The 23,849-nt window shown below is 37.3% G+C and overlaps 1 protein-coding gene across 5 annotated transcripts in view; it reads left to right on the top strand.

Annotated features, from left to right (window-relative positions):
* psd3l (pleckstrin and Sec7 domain containing 3, like) overlaps positions 1-21,684 on the top strand; it is a 192,911-nt gene extending 171,227 nt beyond the window's left edge. For all 5 annotated transcript variants that reach the window (XM_056466945.1, XM_056466946.1, XM_056466948.1 and 2 more), the window contains 5 exons: positions 5,486-5,556; positions 11,172-11,329; positions 11,572-11,716; positions 13,792-13,935; positions 18,944-21,684. In XM_056466945.1, coding sequence (XP_056322920.1) covers positions 5,486-5,556; positions 11,172-11,329; positions 11,572-11,716; positions 13,792-13,935; positions 18,944-19,144 — 719 coding nt within the window. In that variant the 3' untranslated portion in view covers positions 19,145-21,684. The remainder of the gene's footprint in view (positions 1-5,485; positions 5,557-11,171; positions 11,330-11,571; positions 11,717-13,791; positions 13,936-18,943) is intronic.
* The last annotated feature ends 2,165 nt before the right edge of the window (positions 21,685-23,849 follow it).

The following is a 23,849-nucleotide window of genomic DNA, read 5'->3' on the forward strand; positions in this document are numbered from 1 at the left end:
ACTTCAACAGTCAATCTCGAGCATCAGCCATGTTTTAAAATATGAAATATTTTATAACATATATGAAATATGCAATTTTATTATCCATATTTGATATAATGTCAACTGAAACTGGAAGACAGGGCAGGATATAGGGTTACCCCTCCCCCTTTTCAAAAACAGCCAATAGCATTTTGTTTAAATCACAGCTCTGCCAATCAAATCTGTTGTAGCTCAAGTGCATCAGACACATGACAGCTACAGTCTATGACCGTAATACTGAGTCAAACTTAACGTTTTACTACTCTTTAAAATGTAGCTTTCTATGTAATTCAAAGAATCCGATGAGTTTTGTGTGCATATGATCCACTCTGTGCTGCCATCATTGGGGAGAAGCAGGCCATACCTGTGAGCTGTGGTGGTTCACATGACATTAGTGCAAAAGCGGGATGTATCAAATCAAAGACTATAGAGTACACAAGACATGTCACTCATATAGTTTTGAATTAGGGAATGTGTAATGGTCAAAATGGCGAATGAAGCCATGCCTTCTAGTACAGCAGCCAATCATCGATTGATATAGACTGACTATTCTCTCGGGGAGCAGCTCGTACCGGACTTGTGGTTTCACAGTAGTTTCTGCAGTTGTTATGAACTAACTCCACTTGAAAGCAAATGTTCTCTTGTTTAGTAATCTCTATAAAATGAACACGAGTGCAGCCTGTCCTATAAAACACATCACATGACAGCAGTTACTTTGAATGCCCAGAAACTTGTAAACGAAGAGGTTGCTGTCATTTTGGAAGGAGATTTGCCATCAAGACCAAGTTGGGAATTACTTCAGAAGACCAGCCAATGTGTAACATGTAAACAAAACGGCCATAAAGGAGGTTGTTGTCGTGATTTTATTCCCTTAGAGTGCAAATGCGCTATAGATTTGGCAACCTGAAAAAAATGCTGATTTTGTATGATTCAAAGCTTAGGCCTCGTTTACAGTAATACGTTTTAGTTTTAAAATGCATAAGTTTTGCTACGGTCACACCATCCGTCCACACTACACCGGAGTTTTCGAGCGCCGAAAATGGAGCGTTTTGGAAACACTGAAGAGGCCGTTTTCATTCTTAAATGCTGCTGCTCTGTATTAGTGTGGATGTGGGAAAACGGAGACATCTGAAAACGGAGACATTCACCATTCTGATTGGGACTTTTTCCTCAATATCAAGTAGCCTACACACAGTTCAGTCTTGCATCCTCTCCTTGTAAGTTCAGACTTCACACGTTTGATATGAAAACAAACTCCCGAGGCCACGACGGGTAAATCTTCAAAGTGAACAGTGTACTTTATAACCTAAATAACAGTGTACTTTTTTTACAATAAAATAAAAACATGATATAAGGAACTGTCAATTTTCACTTTGATATTAGCAACTTAACTGACATGTTGAGGCGTTGTGCTGCATATTTATTTGACCGTCATCTTCACTGTATGCATAGTATTTATAACAAAACAGAGCCTATCACATAACTGCTTCCTTCCATTTTCATTGAAAAATATGAAACATACCCTCTCTTTTGCTGAATACCAGTTTTAATAATCAATAATGGCCATTATAAAAGTATAACATACAATAAGTTTATACAATATAGGAAATAAATGCAAGCAATCAGTCAACTGTGCAGAATCCGTGTCTGTGGTTACATTAATTATTAACTTATCTTTGCCTTCAGCCAAAACACGTTACCTGAGAACAAGTAATAGATTCAAAAGACCAAAGTCAGGGAATATGTCATTAAATAGAGACAACAAGATGAATTAAATATCACGTTTAACAAATATAGTGAGCCGTGTTTACTAACTGGTAATCCGTCTATATCATGCATATGAATGAAGTTGCTTCTCATTCACAATAGAGCAATCAGTGATTGGTTCAAACCAAGTCTTTCTCATGAATTAATGAACAGATGTGCTGAAAACCCAGTGACACCATTTTGTACCGGCCGGTACATACAGCCAATCTCCACGCTGGAATTTGCACAATGATCTCATCGCCGTGACGTTACTTCCAAATTTCTTTTCAAATCAAATGAACAAATTTGCTCTGAACAACGCAAAAACAACCTATTTTTTTTTTTTTTTTTGTGAAATATATGTGCCCTAATAGTGTTTTTAGCAACATGGGACATATATATTACTGTCAACACCTCAAAAAAATGTCCCTAATTTTACTGGTGATTCTTAATATAAAATGTAATCATAAGCTTGGCAAATCGTATGACGCCGAGTGAAATGACTTGCCTTAAAAAAACAAGTTACCTTTGTATGCACACACACATACACACACACACACACACACACACACACACACACACACACACACAAACACACGCACCAGCCAGTATCTGACTGTATTGTTGTTTTTGTTATTTTTGTTATTGTTTAATTTTCTTTGTATTTGTATGATCTCAATTTGTGTACCTTTTTGTATATTCTAACATAAATAAATAAATAAATAAATAAATAAATAAATAAATTACTTGTCTGTGATCGAATATAGGAAGCATTTGATTGATCACAATTTTAACTGAGCAACTGAAGTATGAGGTAAAGTAAAAAAAAAAAAAACATTGATTTTATTTTTTCCGGTAGTGACAACCCTAAGAAATTGAATGCTTTTATCTTTGAAATGCAAGTTTTATCAGTTTTTTAGAGCACACTAGATTATACATTACCCTAAGACTAACATATGCAAACTTTCATTTTAATTTCACAGGTACTATTATCCTTATTTGTAATTTTAATTGAATTCACAATGTATTGTGGGTGATATTAGCAGTTAAAATACACACACATTTCTTCTGGAAACTTTGAAATACTCATTTCTACATACTAAAATTTGGCACGTATACTATTTTCAATTACTATTTAGGTCAAATAGTTTGTGAATTGGGACACAGCACAAGCACAAATGTTAGAACAGTAGTCTATGTTTAAACATGTTCAACAGAGTGAGCTGTCTGAAGTGGTAACCTACTACCCTCCACTGTTTTGTGATTTACTGTCCAGCGCTGGCAGTTTAGTGGGCACAGCACACTCCAGTCTCCAATACCAGCCATGCCAGTGTGGTCTAATGAGCGTGTCCGTGGCAGTATTGCAATGAGGATAAAAACAGCAGGGCTTTAGTGATCTGCCGCATCACATGCTGAGAGCATTCAGGCCCGAGTCCCAGAGGTGCCATCAGTAAGACACGCCGCGCTTCCCAGAACTCAGTCTGTGTGTGGCGTAAAGGCTTTTGGAAGATTCCCAAAGCTCCTATAGCACTGCCGTAAATAAAGCTGTCCTACAGACACACTGTCAGGGGAGTCATTTGACATATGAAATGTAAGTAATGCCCTTCAGAGGTGGAACAGAGCGCTGAAATGTTTCACTCCGAAAAGAAAATGTTCACCCTACAATTGACCCTTTCAGAACATTCATCATTTACTCGCCCTCAAACCATTCCAGACCCATACGAATTTCCTGCTTCAGTGAACAACAAAAGATGTTTAAAGGATGGTCAAGTTGCTTTTTTATGTACTTTAAAAGTGAATGAATAAATGCTGTTGAGCTACAAAAAGCATTGAGCTGACTTTGCCAGGGGTTTGCTTCTGTTACATCTAAATTTAGATCTTTAATTTTATTCAATTATATTGTACAATATCATGTAGATGGTTTGGTATTTATATTATTATTTAGAAAATTGTTTCTATTTAGTTAAATTATTAATCCTATTCTACAGTTTATACTAATACTGTAATTATCAATTAACTCATACAGTTGAACATAAAATTATTAGCCTTCCTGTGAAATTTTAACAGAGCAAGGGCATTTTCACATTATTTTCTATAATATATTATTTTCTTCTGTAGAAAGTCTTATTTTTATTTTATTTTGGTTTGTCTGGAATAAAAGTTTACTGTTTTTTTCCTGGCACTTGAAGCTGAATAGTAGTAAAATATTATGTACTGTCATCATGGCAAAGACAGTATACTGTATATAATGTTAGACAGTAAACAATATTTGACTAGATATTTTTCAAGACACTTCCATACAGCTTAAAGTGACATTTAAAGGCTTAACTAGGTTAATTAGGTTAACTAAGCAGGTTAGGGTAATTAGGCAAGTTATTGTATAATGATGGTTTGTTTTGTAGACTATCAAAAAAAAAAAAAAAGATTAAAGGGGCTAATAATTTTGACCTTAAAATGGATTTTGAAACATGTAAAACTGCTTTTATTCTAGCTGAAATAAAACAAGACTTTCTCCAGAAAAAATAATAATAATAATTCAAAGGGGGGCTAATAATTCTGACTTGTACATACACACACACACACACACACACACACACACACACACACACACACACACACACACACACACACACACACACACACGCACACACATACACATACACACACAAACACACACACACACACATACACGGAACCAAGGGGTAAGAGAACATTTCCTAGAATACACCATCTATAACAGCAGCATGCTGCACACGGAAGTAAGGAGATGAACAAATTAGTATTTTTTGTCATTACTATGAATTTTTACAACAAAAAAGCACATGTTTTAATATATTCATAACCGCGTTTGTGTTTTACTGTCATGCTTTAAAAAAATGCTAAAATAAAAATCGCTAAATTTCGCGATCAATAATCCATAATAATGACTCCTGTACAGCAGTCCCACAACATTCTGACACTCGAATACCCTGTCAGAAAAGTCTAGTGACTGGAAATTAGCTTTTTACAGTGTCTGCTATAATGTTAATGTTGTTTTTGTGTGTTTCCATAGATTTATATGGCCACAGTGTAAATACACAGTACAGTTACGATCTTATTGCCACATTATATCATCATGATAACATGATATCGTTGCGTTCAGTGATTTCCTGAAGATATATACCAAAAAATAACGCAACTGGAATAACTACAGCAGTCGCGATCGTGTGATCTCATACGAAGGAAGAGATCGTGATGACATATAATGATGTATGCAGGTGCTGTAGTGCTGTCCCATTTCTCAGGGGTAAATTGTGAAGCTCTTCCTCTTCACATTCTGTTTCAAGGGCCAATGGAAAGGGGAAGGGGTACAAAAATAGAATAGGGATTGGGTCTATAAGTTGAACCAGGTTAAATATGCATTTTCAAGAAAAAAGTAGGTAAATGCATGTTATAAATAATATTTAATATATAAATAATATATAATAACATAATATAAATAATAACTTATAAATAATATTATATAATATTTTGTTTCTACAGTGATTACTTTAGATTTGTTCCATAGCACCATTTTTCCGTGTAAAATATTGTAAAAATTTACTTTGATTAGTCCTTTCTGGACAAACAGCTTGGGTCACTGTAAACTGTGACTAAATGAAAAAGAGTAGCGTATCATTATTGCACAGATTATATTTTGTAATGATTTTAATATACATTTTTTTTTTGTATTTTCTAGCTCCAAGAGGAAAGCGAGGCTGGAAAACCTTTTATGCTGTTCTCAAAGGCATGATCCTCTACTTGCAGAAGGTTTGTTGATTCCCTCTTTCATTTTCCTTCCTCACACTGCTGAATAATCAAATTTCCATCATTTCCCACAAACATTGTCGATAATAATTCAATTTCTCCTCTAGGAGATTCAAATTGCGAAAAGTAATCACATTCACATTTATTTCAGGACTGACAAACCTTTTCAGCAGGCGTCAAAGAAAAAAAAGCGTTCCAGCGCCCACATTCTCCATTACAGTAGTTTATTTATGTGCTCCATTTGAACTTGCATTAGTTGCTTAGCAGTGCAGTCGTGCAGAAGTCTAAGGCATGAAATATTGGCGTGGAAGAAGGCCGTACCTGTTCATGCATTTGTGCTGGTGACTGCTTGTACCCGTAGCCACAGGTTTCCATGGCATTATCAGCTAATGATGTGCCATTTACTCATGTGCAGCAATCACACCAATGACTCTCATCAGAGGAACAGGAAATATGCTTGATGGCTTTCTCATTATTATTTTAAACTGATGTTTTACTGTGTATGAAAAGCAATATGCCAAACGAATTGTTTTTGTACACTTAAAACCACAAGTGTAAAATTCTTTTCATTAAAGTATCTAAAAAACACTAGAACAGTGTTATATTTTGCTTATATCATTCCAAATGTTTTGAAGAATGTTAAAACCATTTTTAACTAGCGACACTGACGTGTGGCCATGATAATTTTTTTTTTTTTGGAAACACCACAGATGCTTTATGTTGTGTGTTTTATTACACTGCACAGAGCATGATAAAGCAGTGCTGCTTCTTCTCCACATGATCATGAGCAGAAGAAGCGGAGGCAGTGGACTGTGGCATAATAAAAGCTCTGCTGCTTTCATGTCGCGTTATGCTCGTCTCTCATCAGCAATTGCCTCAACACTTTGATGGTTTTCGGCTTTACTTTGCTTCACACTACCAAAATAATACATTTTGAATTGATAGACAAGGAATGAATGAGTAATTCATTCATGAACGTGATTTCTGCAGGAGTCTTGTAGGATGTAATGAAGATGACAACTTTCATAATTCCACGCTCAGTCAGGACATCATCAAAATGCACCTTTGTTTGTCGTGAATGTGCACTCTCTAGTAGTGTAAATTACATACTGTGCTTTTAAAGGGTCATGAGTCTCAGCAGGGTATTTTCACACCTCTACTTTGAAAAAAAGTCTGGAAAGTGCGTGAGTCTAGCTCTGTTTAGGTGGGAGTGTCAGGGGAGGGAAGGTTTTGCATAAAAATGGGAGTTTTTGGTTCGACCTTGCTCTGATTTTAAAGGCAAAACAACACACAGACGCAGGGGAGAAAGACAGTGACTGTTTACATGGACATTAGTAATCGAATTATTTGCCAAATTCTCAATTTTTCGACTTTAACTGCAGTGTGGCACTTTCACTTTCATTCAGGAACATTTCATGCATGCCCTCGTGACAAACAAGATATTGGATGCAAGGAACTGCTGGAAGAGTGTAGTTTTAAGTGATGTTTTATAAACAAATTTCGGGAGGAGCACGCACAGAAGTTTCAGTATCAAATACGTCATTGACAATTATTCTATTATCCAATCAGTTCTTGACCAAACCCCTATATATACCAAAGCTGTCTTACCTGCAGCATCTTACGACTTTAGCATCCCTCCACCACCCCGTCACCTCACCTCTTAAGCATTACAATCCCGGGGGGAGCGTTCTGGGGCCGGGCTAGATACTTCGCTCGAATCCCTATTCCTCTTTGTTTCCTGATAAGAGGAATAACTCGAGTTTGGGTGTCTTCCCCGAGCTCAGAGCCCTCTCCCCGGACAGCACGCCAAATACGCTTTATTCTGAAACTATTGCAAGTGTGAACTCGTGAATAGAATGTTTGATACCGCACGGCAAATGGAAGAAAAAAACCTCTACATTTTTCTGTAACTTAGATGCACTCGGTAGGTAGCATCAGAAAGCCGTGTGTGTATCCTGTCACAAAATGTGGCAAAAATTCTACACGACAGTAATTGTTTGATTAAGGTGTTTACATGTTTACATTTACAGCGGATCTTTCAGTCCATAATATCGTAGTGATATTAATGTACTGTAAACTTAGTAACTAAATCATTTTGACTAAGATATGTCTTTAAAAACTGAAGGGGTACTGCTGACGATGCTAACTAACTTTGCCATCCGAAGAAACATAAACAAAGAACATGAATCACAAACTTACCAAGTCTGTAGAGACAAAACAATCAACACCAATTGGAGCCACGTCTTTTTTAAAAGGAGACGAGTGGCAAATTCGGATTTCACCATTTTCAGATACGAAAAGCTCTGGGGTAAAAAATGTTCCTTACAAATGTATTTTTGTCGCATATTGGCAGACCACTGTAATCCACACATGAGTCCAGCTGCACTCTCATAGCATGGAAATTAAAACAAAACCTTCGCTGCAGTACATTTATAAATGCAACACTGATGACCTGTCTCCAAACAATTCTTCTTCCACTCGTTTTTATTACGTTGGCAACACAATGTGGCATCTCTCTGCCGTCTGAACACTGTAACAGGTAAAAACAGTCTTCGAAGTAATCATGCATATTAATGAAGTTGTGCCTCATTCACAATATAGCGCGCTGATTGGTGCTCTGGAAAGACTTGGAAGTCTTTCTCATGAATTAATGCTGAAAGCTCAAAGACGTCACGATGTATGCCCCGGTACAGACATCCAGTCTACACACAAGTATTCACACAAGGATCTAATTGTCGTGACGCAGCTTCAAAAATTCTTTTTTCAAACTGGAAGAACGAATTTGTTTGAAATAACGCAAAAACAACCAATTTTCACTTTTGAAAAATATATCCCCATAGTGTTTTTAGCAGCGTGGGACACATTTATGACTGTCATCTCAAAAAATGTGTTTTGGCGTTTCATGACCCTTTAAATGCATGTTAAAGTGTTATTTCACCCAAAAATGAAAATTCTGTAATAAATGACGCCTCATGTCATTCCAATCCCAAAGACCTTTGTTGCAACAATGCCAAGACAAAGTTCAAAAAGGTAACCAGAAACATTTCATGTGGCCTCATTGGTTTAAATGTAGTCATGCAAAGCTTCAACACTTTTGTGCACAAATAAGCTACTTCGCACATTTCTTTGCACGTTTTCTCCACATCATAGAGTGCATGTTTACTATATAGGCAGTATGATGCTTACGTGTTAAGCCTTATTCACACTATGAGTGACTCGCAGCAGCAAAGCGACAAGCGACCACTCGTTTCAATGTAGAGTGAGCGACTTCCGGTGACCTCGGTCTACCCGAGCGACCGTTGGCGACCAGGTGGGCGTGTTGAGCAATGAGACAATGTTGAGAATCCTTTAACTTTATGCAAATGAAGAGCGACTTTCTTGATCGTCAGCCAAAAGGAGCACCAGTAGAGCTCACATGATCCTGTCTCCGCTCCCTCAGAGGCTGGGAGTATTCGTGCTACATATACCCAAGGATTGGCAGTATTTATGATACAAGTATTTCAAATACAGAATAGTCTTTTGTAATTTGTATTTGATAGGGTTTATAAAAATGGGTTAATATTTTGTATCAAAATATTTTAGTGTCTTGCATTTTTAAATACTGTAAAATACTTAGTAAGAAGTCTACATGATGACATCATAAAAATGCAGTCTTAGATTGGTGCTTTCTCAGTTTGGCTTGAGATCAGAACAGAAAATTGACTAATATTGAGGAGGTTGGTCAATGATTGGAGTATTGATGGAAATTATGCAACACACATAAAGAAACTAACAGACAAATGGCATGGGTATATTTGGGAGCAAGTCCACAATCATTGATATTATATACTGTTTACTTCTCTATGTCAGTTTAATAGTGAAGGGATTGATCGAATAGGCCTATTGATAGAAGGTTTGCGAAGAAATTTGATGCTTTTTAAAAAATATATATATTTGGTAGTATTTTCAAAATACAGTATTTTATTTTGATGCATGTAAAATGGAGGTTTTTGGTATTTTATTTTAAAATACATTTCAATGTATTTTTGCCCATCCCTGCATATACCTACACAGACCTGCGTTTATAACAGGTCACCACCCAGAATGACAGGCAGCTACAAAGTCGCTGCTAGTGTGAAAGAGGCATTACGCTGCTAATTCTAATGTCAATATGTTGAACTGCCTGTGGTAAACACACACCAATGAAGTCACATAGAATATTTTGATAATATCTCTGGTTCCTTTTCATCAAAGATGAAGGTGAAGACAATTTTTAGCTGAAACAGTTGTCCTTTGTGATTTATATAATGCAATTTAATAATTACCAGCACTGAGAGCAAAAATAAAACTTTTTAAAACTTTTAAAAACAGCTCATGTTCGCTGTGGTGAAAAACTTAGCTCTCTTACTTGCCAGACAAAGTGAGGTACGCACCTCCTGGGGCAGTCTAATAACTCTTATTTTTATGGTAATTACTTCATGAAGTATAATAAAAGACATTCAAAGCTTAATCCTCATTATTTCGAATATAAATTTAATGTGACTAATTCAATTCACTTCAGTTATGTATGAACAGTCAGAGTGACCGCTGTGCCTGTTCTAATGGTTCTAGTGTTAAATGATATAAAGTGAAGTTTATTTCTAAACTAATTTCGAGAGAATCACGTGCTTATGATTGACCACAGCTGGTCCTGCATTAACTAATAAATGATTCTCCAATCAGACAAATGCTACGTCCCTTTAAATTACCATAGTCTTTATACCACAGCCATCTTCGTCTTGAAGAATTTCTTCTTCCTCCCCTATTCCTCCCCCTTTTTTATAGATTGGGCTGCACAGTGGCCCAGTGGTTAGCACTGTTGCCTCACAGCGAGAACATTGCTGGTTCTGGTCCTTGCTGGGCTGGTTGGCATTTCTGTGTGAAGTTTGCGTGTTCTCCCCGTGCTCGCGTTGGTCAAATCTGAATTTCACCATTTTCAGATACGAAAAGCTCTCGTGTAAAAAATGTTCCTTACATATGTATTTTTGTTGCATGTTAGCAGATCACTGTAATCCACACATGAGTCCAGCTGTGCTCTCATAGCGGGGAAATTAAAACAAAACCTTCACTGCAGCACATTTATAAATGTACAATTCTTCTTCCACTTGTTTTAATTACGGTTGGCAATACAATGTGGCGTCTCTCTGTCTTCGAAGCTATCATGCATATTAATGAAGATGCACCTCATACACAATATAGTGCACTGATTGGCTCTCTGGAAAGACCAGGAAGTCTTTATCATGAATTAAAGCTGAAAGCTCAAAGATGTCACGTTGTACTTGCCGGTACAGACATCCAGTCTACACGCTAGTCAAGTTCCTAGCCTATAGCATTTTTCCCTCATAAAGCAATTCATCATTAGCTACAAATAAGCAAGGGAGTACTTGAGATCTACCGGAGCTCAATGTCCTCTCTCGCCCTGCAAACAAGAGGGAGCCCAGGGCTCGAGGATCTTTTGAGCTCAGGGCTCTCTCCCGGGACAGCATGCCAAACAAGCTTTATAATCAATCAACAGCTAAGTGTGAACTTTTGAAATGATATAAATGTTAAATTCCTCAGCCATTGTTCACCGTGCATCCTGTGTGTGTTTGTTTTTGCAGGATGAGTATAAGCCGGAGAAGGCCCTATCAGAGGACGATCTGAAGAACGCCATCAGTGTGCATCACGCTCTCGCCATCAAGGCTATGGACTACGAGAAGAAGCCCAATGTCCTCAAGCTCAAGACTGCTGACTGGAGAGTTTTCCTCTTCCAGGCCCAGTAAGAGCTGCTCGCAGACACCAGCACATCTAAAGCAGAGGAACAGGCCTGAAACGCTGTTTCCGACTCCAAATCTAATTTCATGCTTCAGTTCAAGCTCAATTAAAGCTCATTTATCTCTTCAATTGGTCTGACTGCAGACCTTTTATTTCTTTCTTAAGGATGACTGATCTCATCCTGTGAGTTTGCACAACTCCTCCTTTGGCCTCCTCATTTGAACTTATAAAATCTCTTTTCTGCAGGAGCCCTGAGGAAATGGAGTCTTGGATTAGAATAATCAACTCGGTGGCGGCCATGTTTTCTGCCCCATCTTTCCCTGCTGCCATTGGCTCTCAGAAGAAATTCAGCCGTCCACTGCTGCCGGCGACCACCACTCGAATGTCTCAGGTAGGGCTGTGCAATTAATTAAACTTCTATTTCGATTTTGGCCTCCAACTATTATGAAACAACAATAATATATACTACCCTCCTTTCCCGCAGTCCACATTTATATTCAATTCATCTTTATTTCTATAGCGCTTTTACTATGTAGATTGTGTCAAAGCAGCTTAAAGTTCTAGTAAATTGAAACTGTGTTAGTCCAGTTTTCAGAGTTGAAGTTCAGTTCAGTGTGGTTTAATTTGCACTGCTAAAAGTCCAAACACTGAAGAGCAAATTCATCAATGCGCAGCTCCACAAGTCCCAAACCAACCAAGCCAGTGGCCAGGAACAAAACTTTACCAATTGACGAAAGTGAAGGGAAGAAACCCTGAGAGAAACCAGGCTCAGTTAGTCATGACCATTTCTCCTCTGGCCAAACTTCTTGTGCAGAGCTGCAGTCTAGGCACCGGAGGCTGGAGAACGCTGGCCATCCATCTTGGAGAAGCTGCAGGTGTGGGTAGGTCGAAGATGTTCAGGCTGGCCCACAGGATCAATGTGGAGACTCGTCTGTCACTGGGTTCTTTCAGAAATCAGTCTCATGCTTTCCACTCCTCCATGACCAACACAGCATCTGCTCAGTATACGGCCTAGTCCAGGATTATGGACACCTTGGGATAGGGAAAAGCAGACTAACATGAGCATAGATGCCGTTCAGATTATAATGTACACTACCAAAGGTCTTGTTGTAGATCCCAGATGTGAGAGCAACAAATAATAGTTAGACTTCAAGTTGATCATTTGGAAAAATGCAGAAGGTAGATTTTTCCAATGAATCATCTGTTGAACTGCATCCCAATCATCACAAATACTGCAGAAGACCTATTGGAACCTGCATGGACCCAAGATTCTCACAGAAATCATGGTTTGAGGTTACATTCAGTATGAGGGCATGCAACAGATCTGCAGAGTGGATGGTAACATCAATAGTCTGAGGTATCAAGACAATTGTGCTGCCCATTACATTAGAAACCTCAGGAGAGGGCAAATTCTTCAGCAGTATAGCACTCCTTCTAATACTTCAGCCTCCACATCAAAGTTCCTGAAAGCAAAGAAGGTCAAGGTGCTCCAGGATTGGCCAGCCCAGTCACCAGACTTAAACATTATTGAGCATGTCTGGGGTAAGATGGAGGAGGCACTCAAGATGAATCCAAATAATTTTGATGAACTCTGTGAGTCCTGCAAGAACACTTTCTTTGCCATTCCAGATGACTTTATTAATACGTTATTTGAGTCATTGCAAAGATGTATGGATGCAGTCGTCCAAGCTCATGGCAGTTATACACAATTTTCATTCTTTTTACGCTGCACCATGACTTTATATTCTATACTGTACAGTACAATATTTCTGTTAAGTGACAATAATTTTGTCTAAGCAAACTCAGACCTTACTGTTATAATTAAATAATTAAAAATCAAGGCATGATCATATTTTATTTAGGTAAAATAAGTGTAATCTAGAGGCCTTTGCCTGTCATATAAGCCACTTCTGATACCAACTGATCAACTAGAAGTCAAGTTATTAATTGTTGTTCCTAAAACTTGGATAGGCGGCAAGAGTTTTGTCAGGTAGTGTACCTCATACCTCTGCAAAGCAATGTAACATGGTGTTTTCAGCATGGGACTGGATTGATATAATGAATTGTAACAAATTTATTAATGTTTGTAAAAGTGCAAAAGGGAACTTTTAAATAATGTTTTAGCTCAAGCTGTGCATCTAAATGATCAAATACATGTAAAAAAAAAAGGGGGGGGGGTCTAAATGTGGCAATGTTGTTTGTTGTCATTATTCAACAGAGTAGAATGAAATGCACATGTAACCGTACATCAGATCTGTGTGACTCTTAAAGTAACAGTGGCTATATTCCTGCTGCCAATTGTTTTTATTATTTATTAACCAAACAACAAAATACATTGAAAAAATAATCATGATCATGATTTTTCCATAATCAAGCAGCACTAGTCTTAGATGGGTCAGGTGTTTGTTTGTTTTTCTGAGGTCTCTAATAACTGGTGACCATTCGACGTGCATGTTTGTGTTACAGGAAGAGCAGCTGAAGTCCCACGAGGCCAAGCTGAAGCACGTCTCTACAGAGTTAGCTGAGCACAGATCCTACCCTCCAGACAAGAAGGTCAAAGCCAAAGAGATCGATGAGTACCGTTTGAAAGAGCACTACCTGGAATTTGAGGTAGGCATTGTTGCCTTTTTATGATGCAAGAGACACAGTCAAGTAGTGTGTTGTTCGCTCGGGTTTACCTTGGCCTTATTTTTCCTCTCGCTCCGGCATTTGCTGACACACAGGGACTCACATTCATAGTCTTTGACGTTTCCTCATCTGAACTGTCAAGGATGAACTGGCATAGAATTGATGGAGATGCGTTTGCAGAGGCCGTTTCATTCTCTGGCTGTGATTGATAGTTAAGGTCAGAGAAAGAGAATAAAACAGCACTCCTATACGAGAGGCTGTAACATTGAACAAGATGAATTTAGAAAAAAAAAGCATTTTATTGCATGCAAAATAAGTCACACCTGACTTGTCTTCAAGCGTCAAAATTGCGTTGATGAGAGAACAAAAAATGTATACTGTGTATTGAATTTAGTGCATTTAATTTTAAAAATTATGTAAAATTGTTTACTAGTGGCCCTGAATAAAAAAAAAAGTTGCATAGAATTGCGGGTAAATTTTGTGTCTCCAAGATAAACCTTTTATTTTCCAAATAAACAACTTTATTTAAAGAGTTTTGATTATTACAATAGAATAAAAAATATGGATGCAGTATTTGTGACATCACCCATAGGTTTCTGAAGAGGTTGAAAATTAAGCTACAAGTGGGGTGGCCAACCGTAGCCATTTTGTTTAGCGCGTCATCGCACCGACTAACCAGAAATGGGCAAAGAAGCGGAGCTACAGATGCATGCTAACATTTTACTTTGACAGGCTTTTATTTTGGAGAAATGTTTAATACTTCATTACCTGCAATTCGTTTGTGTTTTGACCACATGTGCTTGGTTGTATACCATATCAATAAAGTGTTTAGTCTTTTAAAAATAATGTTGTAATACAGCCACAAAGCATTGTTCTTATGACGTTTTTCTACAGGAGGAAAATGCTAATTAGTTTCAAATACTTTAAGTATAGGCATAACACTGTACAACATTTCAGATGACCCTTCTATAACCTACAGCTAATAAATCTGTTAGATTTTGGAGTGCATTTTTGTTCTAAAGAACATTACAAATGATAAACTATGTTAAATAAAACAAATACATTTATAGAGATGGTATATAAGTATATAAGAATTTCAGTCACCATGGAATTGGAGGCTACTTGAATGGTTTGTGAGCACAATTAAGTGCACAGCACAAGAAATAATCCCAAAATGCAATTGACTGTGTAAAGCCACATAAAACAACACAAAAATACAATGTATTTGCCGAGTTCAGCGGCTAATCAGCTGATCTTGCAGCAACCAGCGAGACCTAGCTGTCACTCAAGCAGCCATGCCCTTAATTATGCAGACTTAATATAATGTAATATAAATGAAACTGATTAGTTGTGAAAAATTCACCCCCTCACAGTTGTCATGAAGGGTAATATTAGCTATATGCACCAGGCTGTAAACGTCTTTTTTTCTGCTGTAAAGTTGGCCATTTTAACATTGGGGTCAACAAAAATGTGCTCTGTTTTGGAGCCAGGCCTAGTGGAATTTCGATGAATTGCAATTTAAGTTACTTCCATAATAGCTTCACGAAAGCGAGCGGGATGTTGCCGCTTAATAAAAACACAAATGATAAAGTACTGTGAAACACCCATACATTCTCGCATTCGCACACACTTATACACTATGGCCAATTTAGTTTATTCAATTCACCTATAGCGCATGTCTTTGGACGGTAGGGGAAACCGGAACACCCAGAAGAAACCCACGCGAACACAGCAAAACATGCAAACTCCACACAGAAATGCCAACTGATCCATCCGGGACTCTAATCACTTCTTGCTGTGAGGCTACAGTGCTAACCACTGAGCCACTGTGCAGCCAAGATATAAGTATTTTAAACTGAATTAAAGTTGAGTAAACGGACCAACATTCATTTGAAATATCATCTTCTGTGTTTCATGGAAGAAAAACAAAGACAAACAGATTCCAAACAACATAAGGCTGAATGAATGCTGACATTTTTGTTTAGACTGTGCAGCTGTGTTGAGTGAGTCGAGTTGAGCAGATGGAAAATGGCTCATCATCAAGCACAGGGGAGGTGTGATGAACACAAAACTGAGAAACAAATAAATACACTTTTATATACAAATGTAGAGTTTATTCTTGCTATTGGACAGCCCCATTCATTGAATTCTGATGATCTTACTGGTATTGTAGTGTGTTGACCAATAAACTGGACAGATATGTGAACATCTACATAACACACCTCCACGTTGATGAGCTTTCGGTTACAGTTCATGAAAGAAAGAACTCTGTGAAAAATCAAAAACAATTAAAAGTCCTTTGGCCCTGAAACAGGATCAATATTCCAGTCAGTGTGTTTTACAGCTGAAGTATAAAAGACCCTCGTGAACGTGAATCTTTAATGAATCCCAGAAAACTTTGCAACACACTCACCGGAGAAAAGACACAGCGGACATTTATAAAAATATTGTGTTTAGTTATGAAAATAATAACAGATACTATTCATAGTACTATGTTGTCATTTTAAAAGTTTTCTGAGCTGATTTTGGATATAAATTAAGCCATAATTTCACCAGAAAGAAAAAAACACACTGTTTAAAAGGATAGTTCACCCCCGAAATTAAACTTTTCAGTTCAAGATGTCTTTTTATAAAAGAAAATATTTTGCTCATAATCCTTACTGTACAATCACACCGAAGGCGGCGAGAGCGTCAAAGTTCGCTCTGGACATATATATATGCACAATAATCAAACCCTTGGGAACAACTGTGGTCGAAACCAAAGTTCACTGGATTGTGTTCTCTGGATTCTTCTCAAGCGCTGGACTTCAACATTCCAATTGCTTGCCGCAGAACCGCATCATAGCTCATTACCATAAAGTTGACATGATTTCACCTCTCATCGACACCCACACGAGGTGAAGACACTCCCTGCCGCTACCAGTGTTACCAGATTTTGAATTTGATTGTGCGGGTAAAAAAATTAATAAAAAAAAAAAGAATTAAAAAAAAAAGTTGACTGAAATTTGGGCGGTTTTGAAACGTAAAATTTATATGCAACTTATTTAACAAACATAACTGTGTGCTCCCACTCCATTCAGTTAGTAGTGACCAGTGTAAATCACAAACCGCATAGGCCCATTCACAAGAGGAGGTGAAGGAAAGTTGTATCAAAATCTGACTCCCCAAACAAATCTGACTCCAGCTCGTGTGCATGCATATCACCTGCAGTTCAACTTACAGCGGCAACACTTTTATTGATTTTTTTTTTTCTCCGCAATTGACAGCAAGAACAACAAAGAAGCGTTGTCTTATTGACAAGCAGCACCTAATTATGTTTAAAAAAAATTTAAATGCCAAATGGGATAAATTTATACCCCATTTTGAAAGTAAAATATACTTCTATTAGGTAGTGTAATCTACACAGCAATAAGCTGTGTGTGGGTAAGTGTGTGGGTGAGAGGGTGCCAATGCAATCCGGTTATGCTGTGGTTATGTGACTGCTGGTGTTGGTTGTTGTATTGTTAAAAATTATGACAGTTAAATAAGGTTAATTTCAATTTAAATAAATTAAAAATTCAATAAAATATAAATCTAATATTTTGGGTGGTTTTTTTGTGCGTTTGGGGGTAGGGGGGCGGGGGGTGGGGGGTTTGGACAGCTTTTGGGCTGGAAAAAGTCAGCTACATCTGCCAACACTGCCCGCTCCTCGCCGCTGGCTCCCATTGAAAATGAGTGACTTCCGACTACTTTGACGCTCTCGTCGCTTTCAGTGTGAACGTACAGTTAGCGATTTATATAATGCAAGTTATAATTTACAATAGCTTTCATAGTAAAAAAACTGAAAATAAAAACTAAAAAATAAATACCTGTGGCTCCTGATGATAATGAATGGTCTGTGTACGAAACTAAATGCTACTGTTTTCAGAAAAGACACAACCACTTTGTATAATGAACACAGGGTTACCAACCCTGTTCCTGGGGATCTACCTTCTTGCAGACTTCAGTTGCAGCCCATATCCAACACACCTGCCTGTAATTATCCTATTTAATTGGTTCAGGTGTGTTTGATGAAGGTTGGAGCTGAACTCTGCAGTAAGCTAGATCTCCGGGAACAGGGTTGAGCACCCTTGCTTTGGAGTATGGTTTCATTAGTTAATTTTAGTTAATGTATTTACAATCATGATCTAAGAATGAACTATACTTACACCACATTTAATAAATCATCATTTAACACTTACTAATTCACTATTAAAATTGAATTTGCTCGTTAACATTAGTTAATGTACTGTGAGTTAACATGAACTATCAATTAATAACTTTATTGTCATTAACTAACGTTAACAAAGATGAATAAATATTGTAATAAATGTTATGTTTGGTCATGTTCATAAATTCAAAAGCTAAAGTGTTTTTATTGGAAAATTGTTTATTTGTGTTTGAATACATGTTGGTAACACTTTATTTTAAAATACAAATCCTGCTATTTATAAATAATAAAGTTCAATAAAGCACTAGTTTGCTGCTTATTGATAAATACTAAGGTGTGTATCTGTTTGTATAATAGAGAAATAATAGTTAGTAAGAGGTTTAGGTATTGGATTAGCGATGCATAGTAATATACTTTATAGTTACTAATAAACAGGCAATATGGTAATAGTAAGCAGGCAATAAGCCATTAGTTAGTGAGAAATGTGTTAGCTAAACTTCAACATGAAGGTAAGTAAACCTTGACAAGATTTTCACTATGGGCTGAATAAACTCTGTTGTCTATTTTGTCCACAAGTTCAAAATTGGGCTCTGCATGAACAAACAGTGGTTTTACCCATAGTATCTTGCCTTAAATGAGTCACTCACAAGGTGGCATTTGATTTAAAAGGTACAGTAACTGCGTGTGTTGGCAGCGAGGGTTTGGAGCAGAGCTATTGTTAGAAGTCACATCTCGTTCGTCTGCATGGCAGGTGATGACATGATAATGGATTCTAATGGATTTTCTGAATTCTTTCTGAAGGAGAACCGCTACGAGATGTACGTGAAGCTTCTGAAAGAGGGGGTGAAAGAGCTGCTGACGGCGAAGGACGGTGACGCAGCACTGAAGAAGTCGCAGTCCAGCCCTTCTCTCAACCAGGATTCCCAGCCGGCCGCCGCCAAAGTCAAGCGCAACACATCCGAGCGGAAGGATTACCGGCCCGAAACTCCCAAGGTTACATAGGCAGTGTTCTGCTTTTCTTTCAGAGAGCCATTGTATATCACGCGTGACTGTATTTTGATGTAATTTATTTATCTGCCGACAGTTGTATCAGAAAACATTTGTGTAAAATGTCAATTGATCAATTGATTGGAAGTTGTACATCTCTAGGTCTCCCTTGACCAGGCGGTGCTTGTGGAGCAAATAGTGTGGTTTTCTTTTTTTATTTGTTAGCGTGTCCAGATTTCGTAGTTGCACTTTATTTTACAGTGTGTGCACTTACAGTACACAGGAAATGACTTAATAGGGTTAAGGTTAGGTTTAGGTGTAGGACATGGTGACTGTAAAATAAAGTGCTAGCGATTTTGTTCAGAGAACATGACTGTCTCTTGATTGTGCTGTTCCCCTAATTTGCTTTTCCTTCAAGAGAAGTATTTTCTTCGAGTTAGTGGAAACGTCCACAAGTAGATATCACGCAGTAGTCTCACACAGAGCGTTAACTGTTATTTTAATATATAAATAAGCAACAGATATAAGCTGAAACGCTAGAAAGGATCGTTTTGAGGATCCTTCAGGATGTTAATGCATGGATACGATGCGGAATTTGTCACGAAAGCCTTTGGTTGTCGTTGCTGATGTAGTTCACTATTAACCACCTACTAACAAACCACCGAATTGTCAATATAGCATCTACTCGCGCGCATTAATGGATCGTACCAGCATGTCGCAGCAATGGACCGAAACTCTAAACAGATTATTTTCTAATGATGATTTCGAGGTACTTGCTGAGTTACGGCGTTTCAGACTGCGAGATGACATTAACGTCATCCACTGTGCAGTTTGTGCCATCTATTTTTTTATCTGTTTGTTGAAGTAAAGAGTATACTTCTGCTTTTTCAGTAGTGTAAATGCCAATTCTCCTTTTGTGTATTTTATAATCTTATATATATATATATATATATATTTGAATTTTTAATTCTCAGTTCAGAACATTATTGTTGTAAAGATGACAGTAGTATTTATAGTGCACTTTATTAGTTCCTTTGACTCTTTTAGAGAGCTTTCTAAAGGGTAGTGATAAGTTACTTCATTATATCACAGGTTTTTCAAGCATAACCAAATGGATGGTTGGTTTTATTGAAGGTACACAGCCGAAGGTACAATTTTCACTCGTGTAAAGTCGTGTTAGTTTGTCCGTGCTCGTGTGTGTTTTTGCTGTCATGTTTAGGTTGTTCGAAGACACGGTTTGTAGAAGAATTTAGAACAGGTTGCTTTTCGTGATGCTGACTTTGAATTTCAGATGTCATTTTCATTACCGATGACGTGAACACTATATGAACGTTCTACGCTGTTTATTGCACACCAACAAAGATTGTCCACGGTGGATCTATTTACTCATTTGAGCTTTTAAAAGAAATCTATATGAAAAGCTGTTCACATTTACAGATATTAGTCCCTGAAGTCTATAATGACATTTGTTTACTTGAAATATTTTTTAAGGACACTTTATTATTATTTTTTTTTGTTAGAATTTGACAGATGGAAAGAATTCGTTCATATCTACGTTGTGTTATTACAAGCTCTTTCAATGGACTTTATAGATTGTTGCTGCGTCATGTTTTTTTTCTTGCTGTGAAATCGCAGGACACGTAATTTTTCTCGTCCAGTTCTGAACACAGAATTAGCACTTAGATAATGTTTATTTTTATTTATTTGTTGCAAAGTGTAGAACAAAAATTATTTTTGAGCAGTATTTACTCGCATAGTAGTCAGTACTATAAAACTGTCATCAGTATGAATGGCGATGCGAAGAGATATGGACTCTTCTTTTATGTGCTACAGTGTTTCATGTTGTTTGTTCACGCTTCTCCAGACCAAATAGTTTCCTGTGACACGTAACTCTGGCACTAACCCTTTAACAGTGCACGTCGTAGTACTTTTAAATAGTAATTCCATTCATTATTATTTTGCATAGGACGGAAATCATAAGAAGAAACAATAACAACATGAAAAGTAGTCAGACTTGCATAATTAAAAGCAGTTAAGAGTCAGTTATCTTTCTTAAGATGATATTTTCGACTGAAACATTTGCTTTGTGTATGACTTTTATTCTCAAGGGTGCAAACTACTCATGTTTACCATGATGTTATGCCACAGTGTTGTTTATTTTTCCCTGAACTGAACTTGATTGTATACATCTTGACTTTTTGTCCACGCAGATGTCATCTTTGTCTGTTTACTTTCTCAAACCCTGTAATGTATGATCTCCTCTCAAGATGCAATTGTGTGAGTATTGAAGGAGAGCAGCTGGTTTTAATGCGCCTTAGCCATCAGTTGGGCCGTTTGGTGTCCAAACTCGATCTAGTGAACTCTCTCTTTTTTTTTCATTTAGCTGTGATCCTGTACTTCTCCTGTAAATGTTGTTAAATATGCCTGTCGCCCTGTGTTCTGAAGACTGAATTTGTTTGGTTGTGATCGGTTGGCATGAGCGTGTCTTACGCCTGTCCACAAAGATCAGGGACACAATGTTGGCTTCAGTGAATAAAATACTGTATTTAATCGTTTATTGCATCTGCATCTCATTTGTGTCTTTGTAAGGTAGTAAAAATAAGCATTCGAGACCAATTGTTCATTCATTGCTGTGAGAAATGTTGATGAAGGGATTTCAAATTGTACTCTTAAAGGGGTCAGATGATTTAAATGCATAGGGTACCTATCATGCAAAATCGCTTTAATAAGTAGTTTAAAGGGCTCCTAGGATGAAAATCATCTTTTGTAAGCTGTTTAGACAGGACTGTGTGCAGATATAGTGTGTCCACAGTCCTATTGGGGTGATGTAAACACAATAAGTCTCTTTTTTTACATATCCTGACGTTAAAATAGGATCAAAATCCCTGCCTTTCTGAGGCCCACCACAACATGATGTAGGAGTGCGGTTTTCCCCGCCCACTGAATTGATTGACAGCGCATATTAACATGCCTCCATAACGTGTATAATCCAGTGGTGTAGTCGGGGCTATACGCACGTATAGTCCATGTACCTACTTTTTTCCATGAGCTGTTTGGGTATAACGACTTCTGAAGATCAATAATTGTGTTTACCCTCGGTATACTTACTTGTTTCAGGGATTAAACTTCCCTAATTTACATGTGTTCGCGTCCCCTTTAAATGTATAACAAATGTTTTTTAACTCTCATCTTAATTTGTTGCAATTGCTGCATTTTTGTTTAAATTCGCCATTCCCTGCCCCCTGACGAGCGCAGCAGCTGTGAGAAAATTTCCTGAGAGTTTTTCGAAGACCACGACAAGTCAACTGAATGATGTCTTACAGAAACATTTAGGTACAACTATAAAACCGTTGCTTTAGCCCCTCTATATTTCTATTCAGCCCCCCTAAAACTTCACAAATTACACTACTAAATGATCCCCATTGCGTTATGATGCCGCTGACCCGGGTTCATATCTCACCTGAGTACTTTTTTTTTTTTCTTTTTTAGTGTTAAGACATAATACTGTTTGGGTTACTTATGTAGGTGTCCATGTTTTACTTAAATTTTTTGTGAGACCACCGTTGCAAAGGACAGGATATGTAAAGAATTTTGCACAGAATATATATTCAGATATTGCAGGAAAGGACATTGTGATGTTTTAAAGAATAGTGGTTGGAGATTTAGCTCCCCTTTAATCTTCTCATATTTATGAAAAACATTTGAAGTTCTAAAGCAGCTATTTCCTTGAAAAAAAAGTGACTGTCATTAGGAACTGAATTGAAAATGATGTTATTTTAATATAGTCAGTCGTGAACTGAGGTGGGCCGGTCTAAGGCTTGAAACTCCAGGGCTGAAAAGGAGTCCCACTCCAGCCCTGGGTTACATCAAAAATGGGATTTATTTGTGAGTTCTCTGCTTTTTCAGCCAATAGAAAACAGGCATGGTTGAAATATTATCAGAGAAATGATCTGTTTCCATCCACATATTCTTGCCCATTTTGAAAATGCGCACAAAAAATGATTGATGGAAACGCCAAGATGCGCATACATTTTGAAAATGCACATAAAATGTATGTTAACTGAGTAGGATAAGCTTTTTTATTCTATAAGAAAAGATGCGCATGAACTACGATGAAAACACCTTTACCGAACAGATTCCAGTATGCACATTAAAAAACTCTTGTGATTTTGTTATAAGAGATCATGTGATGATAAAAATGTGTGTGAATGGATGAACCAGCAGGCTGAGCACACTGTAAAACATTTGAAATGTTGTTTTGGTCATTCTAAAACACCTTATTCATTTCAGTATTAGTGTTATTATATTATTAATGATTTACATCTGTGCTCCGCGTCTCACACCTTCAAACACCACAACACTTTTATTGCGTTTCGGCATCGTCTTCTGAGGTAAAAGTCATTTATTCAATGAAGAAAAGATTGACGCAGCTTCTCCTATCGCAGCAAATTAAGTTTTTTTATTTTTGATATTTGGCCGCCAGTTAATCAGGAGGTAATGATTTTATTCACTTTGAAACGCTGCTTTATTCACACATCTTTTATGCGATGTTCCAGTTTCGCAGATTAATTTAATTCACTTCTTTGGATGAAAACATAGCTATTAATTCTCAGGTCAGTAATTTGTCCAATTGAACAATAGGAGTATATGAGTAATATATTTACTGGCCTTCATGTACCAGTAAAATGCACCTGATGATGCCCCAGTACAAATAATTTTA

This window comes from Danio aesculapii, chromosome 10 (assembly GCF_903798145.1).
Source record: "Danio aesculapii chromosome 10, fDanAes4.1, whole genome shotgun sequence".
In the NCBI taxonomy this organism is placed as follows: Eukaryota; Metazoa; Chordata; class Actinopteri; order Cypriniformes; family Danionidae; genus Danio; species Danio aesculapii.